The sequence below is a fragment of the Merops nubicus genome, unplaced genomic scaffold (genome assembly GCF_000691845.1).
Source record: "Merops nubicus isolate BGI_N331 unplaced genomic scaffold, ASM69184v1 scaffold39428, whole genome shotgun sequence".
NCBI classification, from domain to species: Eukaryota; Metazoa; Chordata; class Aves; order Coraciiformes; family Meropidae; genus Merops; species Merops nubicus.
The window spans coordinates 1-15408 of NW_008624440.1; the positions used below are offsets into that span (position 1 = coordinate 1).

The 15408-nt window shown below is 44.7% G+C and overlaps 1 protein-coding gene across 1 annotated transcript; it reads right to left on the reverse strand.

Moving 5' to 3' along the window:
* Positions 1 to 22: 22 nt before the first annotated feature.
* LOC103777814 (homeobox protein cut-like 1) lies at positions 23 to 15037 on the reverse strand (the record flags this gene model as incomplete). The annotated part of the gene is made up of 4 exons (XM_008945375.1): positions 14738 to 15037; positions 10236 to 10424; positions 5184 to 5448; positions 23 to 358 (listed from the first exon to the last, which is right to left on the reverse strand). Coding segments are annotated over exons 1-4 (1043 nt in total), but the record flags the coding sequence as incomplete, so codon positions are not given.
* Positions 15038 to 15408: the final 371 nt, after the last annotated feature.

Below are 15408 nucleotides of genomic sequence, written 5' to 3' on the forward strand. Positions count from 1 at the left end.
GCTCTGGCGCGGCGCTCGGAGCCTGCCCTCGTCGTCGGTGTCCTCCAGGCTCTCCGCCCGGGAGGGCTCCGCTTTCTCCGGCAGCCTGGCAGCGCCTCGCAGTGCCTCCTCCCCCGCCTCGAGAGCCGACTCCGCTGGCCCTCCCTGAGACTTTGTGGTTGCATTGCTGTACTCATCCGCCTCCGGGCCGCCGGGCTTGCCCTCAGGGGGGCCCTCTGCGTCCACGCCGTCGCAGCTGTCTCCCTCGGAGCTGTGAGCGGCCCTGCTGCTTCTGGCGGAGGGCGAGTCGCTCGACCCCGCCTGGCTCTGGCCCCCAGCCTGGATCTCCTCGATGAACAGCTCCCGACGGATGCGAGACCTAGGAGAGAGGGGAGAGGGACGGTCAGTCTGACGGGGGCCGCTCGGAGCCACCCTGCTCCACCAGACACACCCCCCAAAACACCCTTCCTGAGACACCGTTTTGCCTTGGCAACGGGGCAGCAGCACCGAGCTGGGCCACGTGGAAGCGCTCACACCCTCTAACCCACAGGTCTGACTGAAAAGGCATTTGGAAGAAGATGAAATACTGTCAAGACGCTCTTGATTTCATTTCCCCCAGCCACACGCCTGCTGTGAATCCTGCTGTGCTAGAAGGACGCTGGCTGCAAACTTCAGGCCACTCCGGGGACTCCTCCACAGCATGGCAGCCAGGATTTTGAGCAGAGAAGCCATTTCTCTTGACTTCTGCAGGGTTTCGTGTTGAGAATAACCCCCCTGACTTCAACCAGGATTTTGCATATTTACTGTAAATCTGACGTTGATGACTGTCTCTTCTAGTAACCACAGCAGGCATTATGGAATAAAGCAAAAATATAAACTTTATGCAGTTAATTGATTTGTACTGAAATGATTGGTGAAGACTAATCATCATCTTCTCTTTTTTTGCAAGTTTAAATTAAGCAACATTCATAATTGTGTACTTGATTTTTAGAGCACTGGATGTGGTTTAAGGGACAGAAATTAAAGACCCTGCAATCTCTCATTCCCACTAAAAGCCTGACTTCAGGAAGGTGAAACTTTATGATACACTGGACCAGAAAAGAGATGATTTCAAGAACAGGAATACGTTTCAAGTATTCAGAAGAAAATGGCTTGAAAACAATTCAGTTTTCTACTAGAAATGAGCTTCAATTTGCGTAAACAGAGAAACAAATAAGGAAAAAAAAATCTGGACAACCTCCCTGGCATTCTCCTGGACAGGGAGAAACTAAGACGAAACAAAATCTGTTGTTCTGAAACCACTCTGTGGAAGCAGAGGCTTTTGACAGGTTTTCAGTCTATGAGCTAGTATGACTTCTGGCTCATTTTTCATTTAAAAAATTGATTTTTGAACATGAATAGTGACAAGGCAATTGGTGTATTTTGAGGGATTAATGCACTCCATAAGTGGTTAAAATTGCCTGGTGTGCCACCTTGCACCTCTTATTACCTGAAGCACACAATAATACACCAAACACACTACCTTTGCCATTTAACTTGGCCCTTCTTCCCTCTTCCTTCTTTGTTTAGGAGCTCTCAATATCCTTACACGTACAGAATAGAAAATGAAAACTAATTTTTAGTGAAAAAAATCCTGGGGTCTAGGCTAACTCCTTCTCTGTACTGCTCTGTTGGTAGGAGAGGTTATGACCACTCCTAATTTGCAGCAAAGAGGGAGCATCAATGGCCTGTGGTCAGGGACGAGACTACAGACACAGGGAAAGTTTAGGAAAACTTTATCTTTCAGAGTGAAGACAACCCTTTTGGTTCTAGCCAGGGAGAGCTGATAAGGGTCTTGCAAATCACAAGGGAAACGCTGTCCCAACACCGACGGCTGTACGGATTTGTCACCTTCCCCTAAGTGTGCCATGGAACAGGGCACACAAAGGAAAGAAGGATAAATGCAGAACATCATCTCAATACTGCTTTTAAACCTAATGATGTTATTGACTTGAAATGCAACAGAGTATTTCAGCAATACTTGCTGACTCCACACTTCAGAAGGATTTAGAGGGTCTGTAATTTTCCCTAGGAGAATATTATTCAGCTAACAGAAGACCACAGGTGCTAACATTAATTTTCTATTACCATTAATTGCATGCATCCTCCAACATCGATTACCAGGCTCTCTCCACACCTATAATCTCCCTGCACGGACATTGATCCAGAACATGCTGCTTCTGTAACATTCCCCAAGTCAGGAGAGGAAATGGGTAAGAGCTTTGTGTCTGCACAGCATTTAAATTACCTCATCTCCAGCAAGATCCCAAATGATGACATCCTCACTGACTATCTGACCACAGCCCTGTGGAATACAGGTTTGATGTCTGTGGAAATCCCTGGACATCACACCCAATATATTGCATCTGGAATCTAGTCTGGCTCCTGATTAACACAGTAATTAAATCCCTATGGTAAAGAAGAACTGGTGACAGTAGCTAGGAAATTCCATAGAGCATTCCTCTCGGTGGAAGGTGTCGGCCTCAACATCAACACATCCTGTTGGCATTCATCAGTGTAACTCAAAATACCAGAGAACTCCTGGGGCATGTGTTGAAGTTCCCCACAAAAGCCTTCACACAACATCTAAACAAGTACAATGCCACAGTGCATTGAAAAATATGCCCACAGTAAAAGCAGTGAAATTCAGGATCCAGCAGTGCCAGATTACAGCTCAATAAAGTTTGGGTTAATTCCTGATGCTTCTGTAGTATCACTTCTGTGACCTCACTGAGTTCATGTGCCAGTTTCCACACGTGAAGTGTCATGGAAATTCCTCTCTCTTTTGTACCATTCTTAAGACAATAGAGTCTCAAACTTGGATGTGTCCTGTAATGCAAAGTAAGGTATATTTATTTTTATGTTCTGAGAGCTATGTGACTGGTATGGACCCAAAGCCATAGAGTTGAAGAATTTTGCAGACATGTCAAAATTCTTTATACCTATTTATATTCTGAAGTGAGTTACTTCTTTGCCTGCAGAGGATTTTTTTTAAGTTTATTTTGCTGCAGAGAATAAATGCTAGTGCTGACTTCCCATCTGGTGGATATAAAGGTAGATTCTGCTGTAGCAACCACCTTTGGAAAGTGAGGTTTGGTCTGAATCCCAAAGGAAAAGCAACACTCCAACAGGATTCCCAAGAGACAGGAAGAGAAACTCGTCCAAATCTGTACCCTGCCTTACCTGAAATTACTTTAAAGAAAAATTTCTATTAAAGAATAACTAGCTGGTCTGAGATGTGGAACTGCTTCTGTAAGAAGAGTCTTCAGTTTGTGAAAGAAATGGCTGATGGAGAGTACAAACGAGATGGAGCGTTAAGTGTGGCCCAGAGAAGAAAAAGAGAGGAAAGACTATCCATTTCTGAGAATACATGCACTGCAGAACAGTCAGAGCCTGTTCCCCCACAAGAACATGCAACTTGTAGCTCTTCTGCAATGTCCTGCAAATGATTTAAGAGTACTTCCTGCACAAAACCTAAGAAAATTATTGCAGAGAGGAAAAAGAACAGGCACGTGTTTTGATTTTTCAGTGGTGCCAACTGCCCAGAGTAGCCACAGCTCCAGACAGGCTCGAAACATCTCTTTCAAAGTCCTGGAGACTCAGCAGCACATCTGGGAGCAGGTCCAGATCACTCAGTGCTGCGAGGCTTGTGCCTCCCACCAGCCTACAGCACCTTGTTTATACAGGTTTTGTTTGTGTGCAGCTGTCAGCACCCAGCCTGCACCACCGTCCAGCTGGGCGTGGAGCGGGCGGATCCATCGCGGCCTGTCAGGCGTCCCCGCAGCAGGCCCGAGCAGGGGAGCTGGTGGCAATGAGGAGGATGACACATGCCACCAGTGCTCCCGCGCTCGTCTGCCCAAGTGAGAACAGCACATTTTGCTGTCAGGCCGAAGGGAACATATTTTCATAGGCATCCCTCCAACTGGTGTATAATTGCCTCGAAGTGGGAACTGGGAGAGAGGCCTGCGTTTGGAAACTGTGCAGTGAGGGAGGCTGCAGCTGCAGTGAATTCAGCTCAGTGAAACCTGCTGTAAAGGTGATTACACCTTGGTTATAATTCTTAGCTTTTGTATTGTTTGCTATAAATAGTATTTAACCATTGTGCATAATATTTCTGAGCTATCTCATTAAACTGTGCCGTTTTTGTTTCAGTAACTTCCCTGTTAAAAGCTGATGAGGGCTGAAGTGGAAAATACCCTTTAAATGTTAGCAGTTCCTAAAACAAGTCTAGCAACCTGGACTCATTAGGAACATTGCTGGCTCGGAGTGAAGGAGCAGAATACTACCAAGTCTGGTACCTCAACTCTGCCTGTTCAATACTTATTAGAAAAAAATTTCTTGGAAAAAAGTCTGCTGCACTGATTAAAGATTCCCAGTCCCAAACACAGTTGATAATGTATTTATTCAAATCTTTATAATTCTTATATGCCTCTCCAGCATTGTTTCTTTTATTGCTGTCTCTAGGCCAAAACCTACTCCAGCAGTTCAAATGTGGAGAAGGTTTATGGAACAGACCAACATCTTATTTCATTTCAGCGACTCAATGATTTAATCCTAACAACAAAATAAATCTGCACCCACATCTGATTCAGCATAATCAGATCTCTGTCCTTCCTGACTGCGTGGAGCTTCCCAGAAATCCGGCACACACCGTGCTTATTTTCAGAGCCCAGTGACTCAAGAGCTAAAACAAAATCCAGTTTTTCCTCTTACGCAGGAAAAAGATGAAAGCAGTGCAATTCGGATGCCACCCAGCAGAGGACACTTCCAAGCAGCCCTGTCTAAGGGGCTCAGGCGTTACACAGACATCTGCACGTGTCTGTGAATGCTGAGTGTGTCTGGTGAGTGTGCACGTGCAGTAAGAAGGACCAGTCTTGCTTATGGCAACGGGTTTCATAAATATTCAATAGTCGATGTCTCCAAATCCACACTCACCCCGAAAATGAGCCTGTCTGTTTAAAAGCACTACTTACATCAGTAAGTGGATGCTGCTGTTCCTCTGGGATGCCCTGCAATGGGTCTGGAGTGCTGGCTGTTACTGACAGAGCCTCCCCACTGCTGGATGGCTCGTTGTGCGACCGCCCCATGTGAGGGGAGCCGAGCAGTGCCCCGCCAGAGCGAGCAAACTAAATCCTCCACGAGTGGGGCTCCCCAAGATCTCCTACCTGTAATTGTGGAACCAGTTGATCACGGTGCTGGTTTTCAAGTTGAGCTGCGTAGCGAGTTCCTCAATGGTTTTTGGTGATGGGTATGGCTTTTGCTGGTAGGCTCGTTTCAGAGCTTCCTTCTCCTCTGGTGCCAGCACCACCCGGGGCTTCTTCAGCTGGTGCTGGGGCTGCGGGCTGGCTCCCTGGCTGTAGTCGATCCCTGCGGAGGAGGACTCACAAGACTGACTGTCGCTGACGGAGCTGTGTCGCCGTTTCATGTAGGCTGGAAGAGAAGAGCATCGGATCATCCCCAGCTGAATACAAATGCAAAATCAATGAATCCACGAGCTGCGGAACAAACGCCAAGCTGACAGGGTGTGCTGCACGGCTGAGCTGCTCCGAGAGAGCATCCATGGAGATCAGAGGAAAGCAAATGTGGGGAGGATGCCAGGGGAAGAAAAAGAAGAAAGAAGGGGAAGAAAAGAGGCTACAACCCTCTGGAAAGCTGCCAGAGTTCTCTGCTTTCTCAATGAACATGGGACATGAATAACAGGGTTCAGCTAACACAACGTATTTCAGATTCACTCTTTCAAGAGTGGTGAACTTCCACATAAGCACCGGATGAGAAGAGCTGCAGTTCATTTCAACTGAAATGGTTTTGGCTGTTTAACACTTCAGGTGTACACTAAGGTATCTCTAGTCCTTAAGGTCTCTGAATTTAAGATGCCTCTGGAAGCTGAAGGCAGCCACAGCCACGGCTCCGACACACGATGGCGCCCAGAGATCACAGCAATGGGCTGGAGAACCCACCAGGGGTTTGCTGCTTTTTCCTACAGAGCTTCGCCATAGCACTGACAGGTTATGAAAGAAAAACAGCTCACAGCATCCTCCTTCCCAAAAAAAGAAACACATCTCTTTCAAGAAAGCCCTTGCTGCACTGATGGAGCCTGGTGAGGCTGGTGGCACAAGCCTGTAATACCACTGCTGACTCTCCTTCACAATGAGGACTGAATTATCCTGGCAGATTCTTCAAGGAAAGAGTCCCAGCAAACGCTGTCACTGACTTGATTGATTTACACCGGGCAAAGAGAGGTGGGATTTACTGCACCTGGCTGTATCATGCACAAGCATTGCTAATGAGGGGGCTGAAAATGGCAAATATAGATGAATCTTGTCAATAAAATATTTAATGACCTGTTAAATACCTTCTAGATATTTAAGAGTTTAGGTATTCAAGAGCTGCAATTTGATAACCTTGGCTATTAAGTTCTGGATTACACCAACCTGACATCAATGTAGCAGGCACTAAACCTCCAACAACCAGGAGCTCTGATTGGAGCCAGGGACCAATGTGGGGCACGTCACACTGGTCAGCAAGCAAATTCTTCAGAAAATATATTTCTCTCTCCCCAGAGCCCTCTTATTAGGCTGAGAGTGCACAAGAATAAAAAATTCAATGCAATCAAATAAACTGCAACATTCCCAGCCCTTCCCACACAAGTCGACTCCTGGCAGAGCTCGTTACGGGCCTGGCTAGGTCTGATGTCTCCAGTGGGCTTCAGCAGCCTGTCCTCTGCACGGAGGTACCTCCAGTGGGACCTTTTTGCACCGTGTCTGACTATCATCACAGTGAATTCTGAACACACTCTGCAGCCTTTGGGGGTATCTGCATGGCCCTCGTTTTGTTCTTCCTGAACATGACAGATTACCTGTGGATCGCCTGCTGTGTAAGATCACTGATATGGAACAGAACATGAGTTGCTCACGATCCATCACTCTGCCATGATACAGTCTTGCATGTATTTCAAATAACCATAAAAAGCAAAGGTTTTATTTTTTTTAAAAAATAAAGGTCATTAAAAGAATCACCTATTTAAGTGTTCCAACTGGCCGCAGAACTGCAAAGTGACCACAGGTCAACGCATTATTTCAAGGTCACCTATTGGCCTTATTTTTGAAGCTTTCGAGGAACTGTTACAACCTTCAGCCACAGAATTAATCATTCCACCAATATAATCTCACATTTATGGAAGGTCTTTAATCTCCAAGACCCCTAAGAGTTATTTCAAACTTGCACTGACATGCAAAATACATATAAGGTTCCCTTGTCTCTTTTGAGAGCACAACCAGGAGGGCTGAAGGACAGCATCTATCACTTCAGCAACATGCAGCAGCTTAGAGGAGGTCATGAGACAAAATAGAGCCACACATGGAAGATGTAAAAGGTGTTTAGGCTCTCTCTGATGGGAGTTTCTGGAATTTGGTCAGGCAACTGAGTCAACATGAGACACCCACACATCAGGATGATCTGAATCTCTGCCTTCTCTGCTCTCCAAAGGATGGCATTTCTGACAGGTGAGAGCTCCCATCTTCAGACTCCTCAAGACAGCATGAAGCTGTGATAACTTGGGAAAAATTCCATGCCCAAATGGCTACCTCTGCTTTTGTAACCTCACACTGGGATCACAAAAGGTGCAATGGCTTATTTGGGTCTCTCTTGTGTGAATAGAACAAATCATATACATGCACATATTTCCTTAATATAAAAAGAAAGAGGAGGATTTCCCACAGCTCTGCCATGGGCAACTGTTTTTTTGAAGGATAATATATCACTAAAACAAATTTCCACCGGGCCAAAGGCACAATCCTGGCACTCCACCATGTGCTGAACTAGCACCTAAGCTTTAGGCTTTAGTGGTGGTCTCTAGAAGCTTTAAATACCATTTATAAAAGCTTTTCCTTTTTCATTCGTATTTTAAACATACGTGTAGTGTGTAGACAACATGAGGTCATTCAGAACATCTGCAGTGTTAGCAAGGCTCAGACTGGAATCCAAGTGGCAAATGCTTGGAGAAGTTTGATTTTTGTCTGTGATCAGTCTCCAATTCTCAGGAGAGCTATGAAAAAAACCAGCAAACCCAAATGTAATTTGGGCAGAGGTCTGGATCTGGGTCTGGAAGGCAGCTCTATCCCCTGAGTTTCACTACCTTTTCCACCCCTGTGTTGCCAGCTCAGCATCACCATGTCCCTCTGGGAAGACTCCCCAGCGTGTGCTCAGCCACAGGCACAGCAGACACTACTGCAGAACTCAGGCTGCCCGCTCAGGTAAAACAGAGCCCCTTTAATGTAATTTTTATCTTATGCTGTATTGAACAAGATTATTAAAAAGTGAAATAATGGGGAAATAAAGGGAATTAAATCTTTTCTTGACAGCAGGCTTCGGTCCTGTTCAGTGAGGAGTGTGAGGTTACCAGCAGCACACACACCAGGAGGTCAGGAAGGAGGAGGCATGAACTGTTCCAAGGTGCTGCAGGTGCCTCAGCCCAGTGAGCCTGAACCTCTGGCTTCCTCCAAAGAGCTTAGTTAATGTACACTGCAAATTTTCAGAACCTCTTAAAATGGACATTTATAGCATAACTTCAGACTGGCAGAACAGAAAAGAAGATATATGCAGCTCACCTTTATCATAATTATTAATTTACTCCCTTAATAAAATGTGGCAGAGAAATAATTGATAATAACGTTTCACTGGTAGCAGATCCAGTGGCATTGTTCTTTAACTGACATTAGCTGAAGGGGAAGTTAAATTCTTAATGTGGCTCTGGAGCAATTTAAAAGGTTAAATCACAGGATCCTTACCTGCATAAAAAGATTTTGCAGAAAATAGAGGGCTGAGTTCAGTTTAGAGTGCTGTGCTATGAGGACAGCACTTACACAGTTCAGGAGCTCAGCACAGAGTCTCAATGATTTATAGCCTGATCTCTATGCAGGTGCCATCTATAGAGCAAATGTATTGCACAGTATTTGATAAGAATCCAGTTTAGAAAATAGTTTTGAAAGGATATTGTCAGTACCACTTTTAAATTATTTTTATTTTATTTTCTTGCATTATAGGCAATACTCTCTTTGAGGCTATAAAAATCCAGCTAGTTGACAATTTTATTTCTGCCATGTTTCTAATACAGCAAAACCCATCCTGGCTCCCTTCACTTCACAGTCCTAAGTGGGAAACCCAAGGGGATTCTTCTCCCCATGGAAGGCTGTACACGGTCTGTGGTGAGCTGCTGCCCTGTGTTACATTAGAGTAGTTACTGTGAAAGGATTTGAATTTCTTTTTTAAAAGCATGCAAGGCTACAGTTTTCCCAGAAGCTCCCTCAGTGAAATTTTTAATCTTTTTAATCACAAAGTTCTTGATCAAATGTATTAATGCTTTCAGGATGTCAGTCAACAGCAGCACTTTCAGCGCACGCGATTAATGCTGTCTGTACTAATATCATTAAGGGATAGCTCGAGAGTTGTATATATCATTAATTACTTAACGGCTGATAATGGCATCCTCTTGTAAAATCACATGAACATACTCAAAACAGGGCTCTGAGTAACTGCTGGTTTTCAGTCACAAATTTAAAATATAGAAAGTAGGATAAATGTTCAGGATATACTCTCTACTATGAAACCCAGAACCAACTTCCATCTCTCATGGAAGCTGAAATCACATACTCATGACCTTACTGTTTTATCTGAGCATGTATTAGCTCAATCACCTTCCCCCCATCCCTACAAAGGCTACAAATTTAATTATTCTCAAATAACCCTTTTATGAAGACTGCATTTTTCTTTCCTCCTAGCGACCGTCAGTGCAGGACTGGCAAGAAGCTCTCTCAGGAATCAATGCACAGTTCTTCCAGCCCAACATCTGTGACCAGCTGCAGCACTATTAACTAATAACCCAAAGCCAGCTCCCAAACTCACATTTCTCATTTGGTAAGGCAAGTTATCAGTGATACACCAGGGCCTCAGTAATTAATCTATAGGAGAATATAGCAATTATTTCACGACAGCTGGTGAATATTCAGGGTTTGAGGTTGGTTTTTTGGTTGGCTTTTTTTCTTTTTGAGATGTATCTGCTTGAGCTAGCATCAAATAAAGCTACGAAAAGGCTGCTGTGAAGTCCTTTTGCATAACCTTCATCATACTGGATCAATGCCGCCCCTATCCTATTTATGGAGAATTATAAAACCAGCTCTGAAATACTGGACACTGTGAGTCAGCAGCCTGCCCCAAATTACCTTTTTTCTCCATGCGCTTCATATCCATCAGCTTCTCCACGTTGTTGGGATCGTTCAGCCACAGCTGCATGCGGACAAAGGGTTCCCGTCCCTTCAGACTCAGCTTGTGCCAGGGCTTGGGGCGAGCCAGGAGGTCTGAGACAGAGCCTTGTGTTAGCCCTAGGATTGTCTCCCCAAACAAACGCTGACCTAATACGAGATTGAAAATTGCATGAATTCATTCAGCTAAGAGATGAGGCTATCTAAAAAGACAGAACACGTCTACAGGATCATTTGTCAATTATTCTTAGATTTCAGAATTGCTTGAAAACCCAAAAGAAACATTTAGAAGAATAAAAGCTCTGCCCCCCACTAAAACTGTAAATATTGAGCTTTAGTTTAATCCTTAGGATCTGACTGCAGCAAAGAGGGGCACGCAACACTTTTGGGGACCAGGACCTTACAGTAAAACAGTGTGCAAAAAATAAAAATAACTCAACTTTTAGCTAAGCAGTGAGGATACTTCGCTCTCATGCAGGAGGGCAGCACAACAGCTTAATTCCAACAGGGCAGTGCAAACATTTCAAGCAACCAATGAACCAAGACTGATGCAACACCCCCACTCAGAACAGTCATGTAAGCGTCCTCAGAGACACATGTACATGTGTTGTACTATCTGTGGTGTTCTTACTGTGGATTATCAACTACAGATAATCACATTTTAAAAATTACCAGTTTTTTTTATACTCTCTATAGTACTTCCAGTTAAGAATACTTAATTTTAGTTCTTTTTCAAGATGCAGTGTAAAAACTGCGTGTGCTTTCCAATGTACAGCAGTTGTCTGTGCACTGGTAACACTAGTTTTACATGGCTAAGCTCTAACATATCAAGGACTGTGGTAAATGTCTGTGCAGCTCAAACCCAACCATTCAGCTGGTTTTCTAAACCCCTTCCCTTCAGTGTTCTTCCTAAGCTAAACTGCCCTGATGTGCAACAACAGCTTTTGTTACAAGACAGGCCTGAAGCTGTCTGAGTCGTAGCTGGTGATTTCTGATGGAAGTGCAGCTATCATGTCTTTCCAAGGTAACCCAAAGGCCTTCCCATATCGACCCAATTTAGGCCTCAGGGTCTTGTGTCTGATCCATAGTTTTGAATGTCCTCACTAACACAGAGCAGAATGCTTTTCCTCAGCTTCCTCCCAGACGTGATCGGTGGCAGCCAACAGATCCCTAAGGGATAGTGCAGATGCAGGGGGGTCGTGCTCCTACACCTCTGCAGGACCTGCCAGTGCTGGCACAAGCACCATCAGCCTCACCTGACCCTGACACAGACAGGCCATGGAAAAGATCTGCTCTACAGACCCACCCCCTGTGCTTAACTCCACGAATCTCCTCCTCCTTAAACACATCCCAAGACTTGTGCACCCATGGTTTTTTTTTTCAGCCTGTGTGGGGAGAGGAGGAAATGTGGGACCAGTTGGAAGCTGCAGAATGTCCCATTTCCAGGCCTGGGAAAGGCGGGTGTGCAAAGCTTTAGGAGCAAGCAGCTGAGATAATGAAAGGCAGAAAGGGCAACGAGGACAGGGCTGATGTGACACAGTCGGCTAATAAGCTCTAAAACTAGCCCTGAAAATGGTTCTTACAGACTGAACAGAAACCTAAATTAAGAATTAAGGTACTAAGTGATTTTCCACTACCCTCTGTATCGGGAAAATCAGACAAAAGAAGTAATTTGGGGCAAATTCAAGACCATGGGTATTGCAGAGTCAACTTACTCCCTGTTAGTCTGTATTTAAAAACATCAGTAAGGCCTCATCCATTTACCTTTAAACCTGGCAGCTATTACACTAGAAGGCAAGACAGCTACTCTGCCTTTGTAAATAACTTTCCTTTCATGTTCCCCCCAGTCTCTAACCCCAGGCTGTGCCCAGGCTGCAATGGGACAAGTGTTTCTCCTGGTGGCCACCACAGCTGCTGTGCAGGGGCCAGTGTGGCCACTGCCTGCGTGGCTGAACAGTAAACCAGAGCAGGGAACTGATTTGGGTCAGACCAAGAATAAAATGGCCTCTTTTGACTTGGATCAACTGCTTCAGTTTATGGTGCGGCCACGTGAACGGGAATATTGGCAAAAACTGGCAAAGGGTAAGGAACAAGCAGCCCAGATCAAGTGCTAGCAATGCTGCTAAAAGGGAATGAACTTGAAACTACAGCCTAAAAATTAAAAATGCAAATGTGGAAGGAGGTAACATCATGTTCTCTAGGTGTTAAGAACAAAGCTAAAGATGTTTGTGACATTTGTGTCATCCCAGGATATGACAGGACAGGATAAGACACCTGAAAGGCTCCTGAGCTAGAGGGGAAAGTGTTAGGAATCTTTCTCAGGAGGTAGCAGGCCTATCATGCTCCATCTTCATCACAGTGCTATTAATAACTGGAATATTTTTAAGCACAGGTTTCCTAAAACTGCTAATTCTACCCATCTTTTACCCTATTATCCTTCACTCTTGCTTCCACTGATGTAGCTCCTCACGGACAAAACTTTCTGTGCATTATGCTGGTTTCATGGCTAGTCCTGGCCCTTTCTGCAAAGCCCCCACCACGACAATCCTACAACAGCTCACTGCATTTGCCTCCCTCTCTAAGTCACACGTTGCCCCACAGGGAATCACTGGTGCTACTGTGACATTTGGGACCAGGGAGAGGAGCAACATCTCAGCATTAACACCGTCAGCATGGTTTGCTAAAATGGTGACTGTTGGCTGAATGCTACAGGGCAGGGGAGGAGAGACCCGCCAGACACGTCCTGCAGAGCTTTGCCCAGCCGTGGTCTGTACTGGCCGGTGGTACTGGAGCCAACACCGGTTGCCTAAGAGCAGTTCACAAGGCCCTGTGGCCTAAGACAGAGAAACCTGTGCACCGAGTCAGTCTGGTGCACTGGCACACTGAGGGCGCAAAAGGAGACATTGAAACTGGTTCCACACCTAATGCAGAGTTTGGGGCACATTTCCTGGCTCTTCTGCTGCTTTTTAGGCTTGTCAGCCACACTGTAGGAAAACAAAAATCATGGGAAATAAAAAAGACTAAGTAAAAATGGCATCAAAGCAAATGTAAACAAAAATACTTTTTCAAACCTCTCTGGAACACCAGAGCAGGTACAGCACTCAACAGCATTTTGCCCAAAAACTAAGGGCTTGACCCTGCAAACCCCTACTGTGACTTGTGGCTTTATCTCTACATTATCTCCACTGAACGAGCAACTACAATCTGCCCATGCCAATGTGCACAAGCAAGTAATTCTGCTGGGTTCAGTGGAACACAATCTAATGCAAGGTATGTCCATGATCAGGGCCATTTTCTTTTTTTCCCAAATTACGTTAAATGAGGACTTGCAACCTCCCCCATCCCAGTATTTTTCCCCTTTTAAAAAAATAACCTAAGGTAATAACCCTTTATTCTGTGTCTAGCTGAAAAAAGGCTTCCTCACATACTAAAATAAAGGAGCTTTTACTTGTACAGTCATAACATTCAGCTGATATGGATGGAATTCTTCTCATGTACGTATCATCAGCAGTCCAAATCTAAACTTATCTTTTTGGTCCCATCTGTAGAGGATGGAGAGAAACTGGTACTTCTGGAGAGTGATTCACCCCAACCCTCTCAGACATCTATTTTGAACACCTAAAGGCAAGTGATATGAATCCCATGCTAAGCACTGCAGGTAACCCTGGGGCAGCCTCACTGCTCTCCTGCTAGAGACTTCAAAGGACTCCTAAAGCTCTCCCAGCGCCTTGTGAGAGAAGCAAGTGTTAAACATGTATGAAGAACTACTGATTTAGAGGCACAGCGCCCATATTAAGTGTGGATTTCCTCATCTCAGATCAGGTATTCCCTTTGACTATTCCAAATATATGGCCACGTCAACATTACACTTAATTTGACACCCAAAAACTCATCTGTAAGCAAGAGCAGCCTTAGCTTCACACATCTCCAAGCAAAGTAACTGAATGGCCCCACACACTTATCTACAGGTTCAGCTAAGCCTCAGCTGAGCCCGAATTTCCCCTCCTGGCTCTATGGGTGTGCCATGCTTCTGCTTGTGAAGCACCTCCCTGTCCAACCATGCTGGACTCCTCTGCTTCATCTGCACCTCACATGCTGGGGCCTTGAATCTTTGAGCACGGGGAAAACAGCACTTCTCAAGGGGAGATCTCACTGGCTTTGGGGATTTCTTCTTCCTGACAGCCTGCTGGACTGTGTTTAGGGAGGTGGGAGCAGTATCTGGCTGGTGAGCCAGAAGCAGAGCTTAAGAAAGCAAGGTTATGGTGACATTTTAAGTTGAATGTGACAATCTGAAAGGATTTTTCTACCACTTTAAAAACAAATAAAAATCTTTTGAACAGATTGAAGCTTAGGCCAGAGTCAAACCCAAGTACTCTTGTAAACATCTACTCAAATATATCTTAAAAATAAAAGCATGAACACTGATTTGATTTTGGTCAAGAAATGAGAATAAAGAGACTTACCAAGATTATTGTCTGTTAGCACTTCTTTGACCCTCTTGGTGATGCCGTACGTATCCAGCTCAGGGGACATAGCAACCAGTTCTTGAATGCTGAGTGCTGAGTGGCCTGACAGTGGCAAAGGTGTGGTAGATTGGGATTCAGAAGCAGGCGGCTCGCCAGACTCCTGGGATTTGCCATCCTTAGCTGTCTCTATAGCAGGACAGGGTTGCTGTACCAGTTCAGTCAGGCTTTTCACCGATTCACTGGAACTCATGGGAGATTCAGGAGCAGGACTGCAACTGGCAGAAGTCTTTGGAGTGCTTTCTGTAATTAAAAGAAGAAAAAAGTCCCCACGTTAGCATAATCGTAATGTTTTGATTGCAGGATATTTAACTTTCCTTCTCATTAATATTCTACCTACTTAGAGAAGGTATGAAAAATGCTACTTGTTATGACTTGGTTACTAAAAAGTCTCTTTTTAAAAACAGAATTATTGTCTCATTTTCTCTTGAGTCGTCTCTGCTTTCTAATAAAAATCAAGAAAAAAATGAAGTGCAATATTCTAACTTTGCAAGAAATTTCCTCTCTCGGGAAATCTCCTAGGTTTGCTTTCCACAACATTTTTGTATAAGGATGCTTTAAAATCTACCATTATAGACTGGTTTAAGCCTCTTTCTGTGACTTCTAAGAAA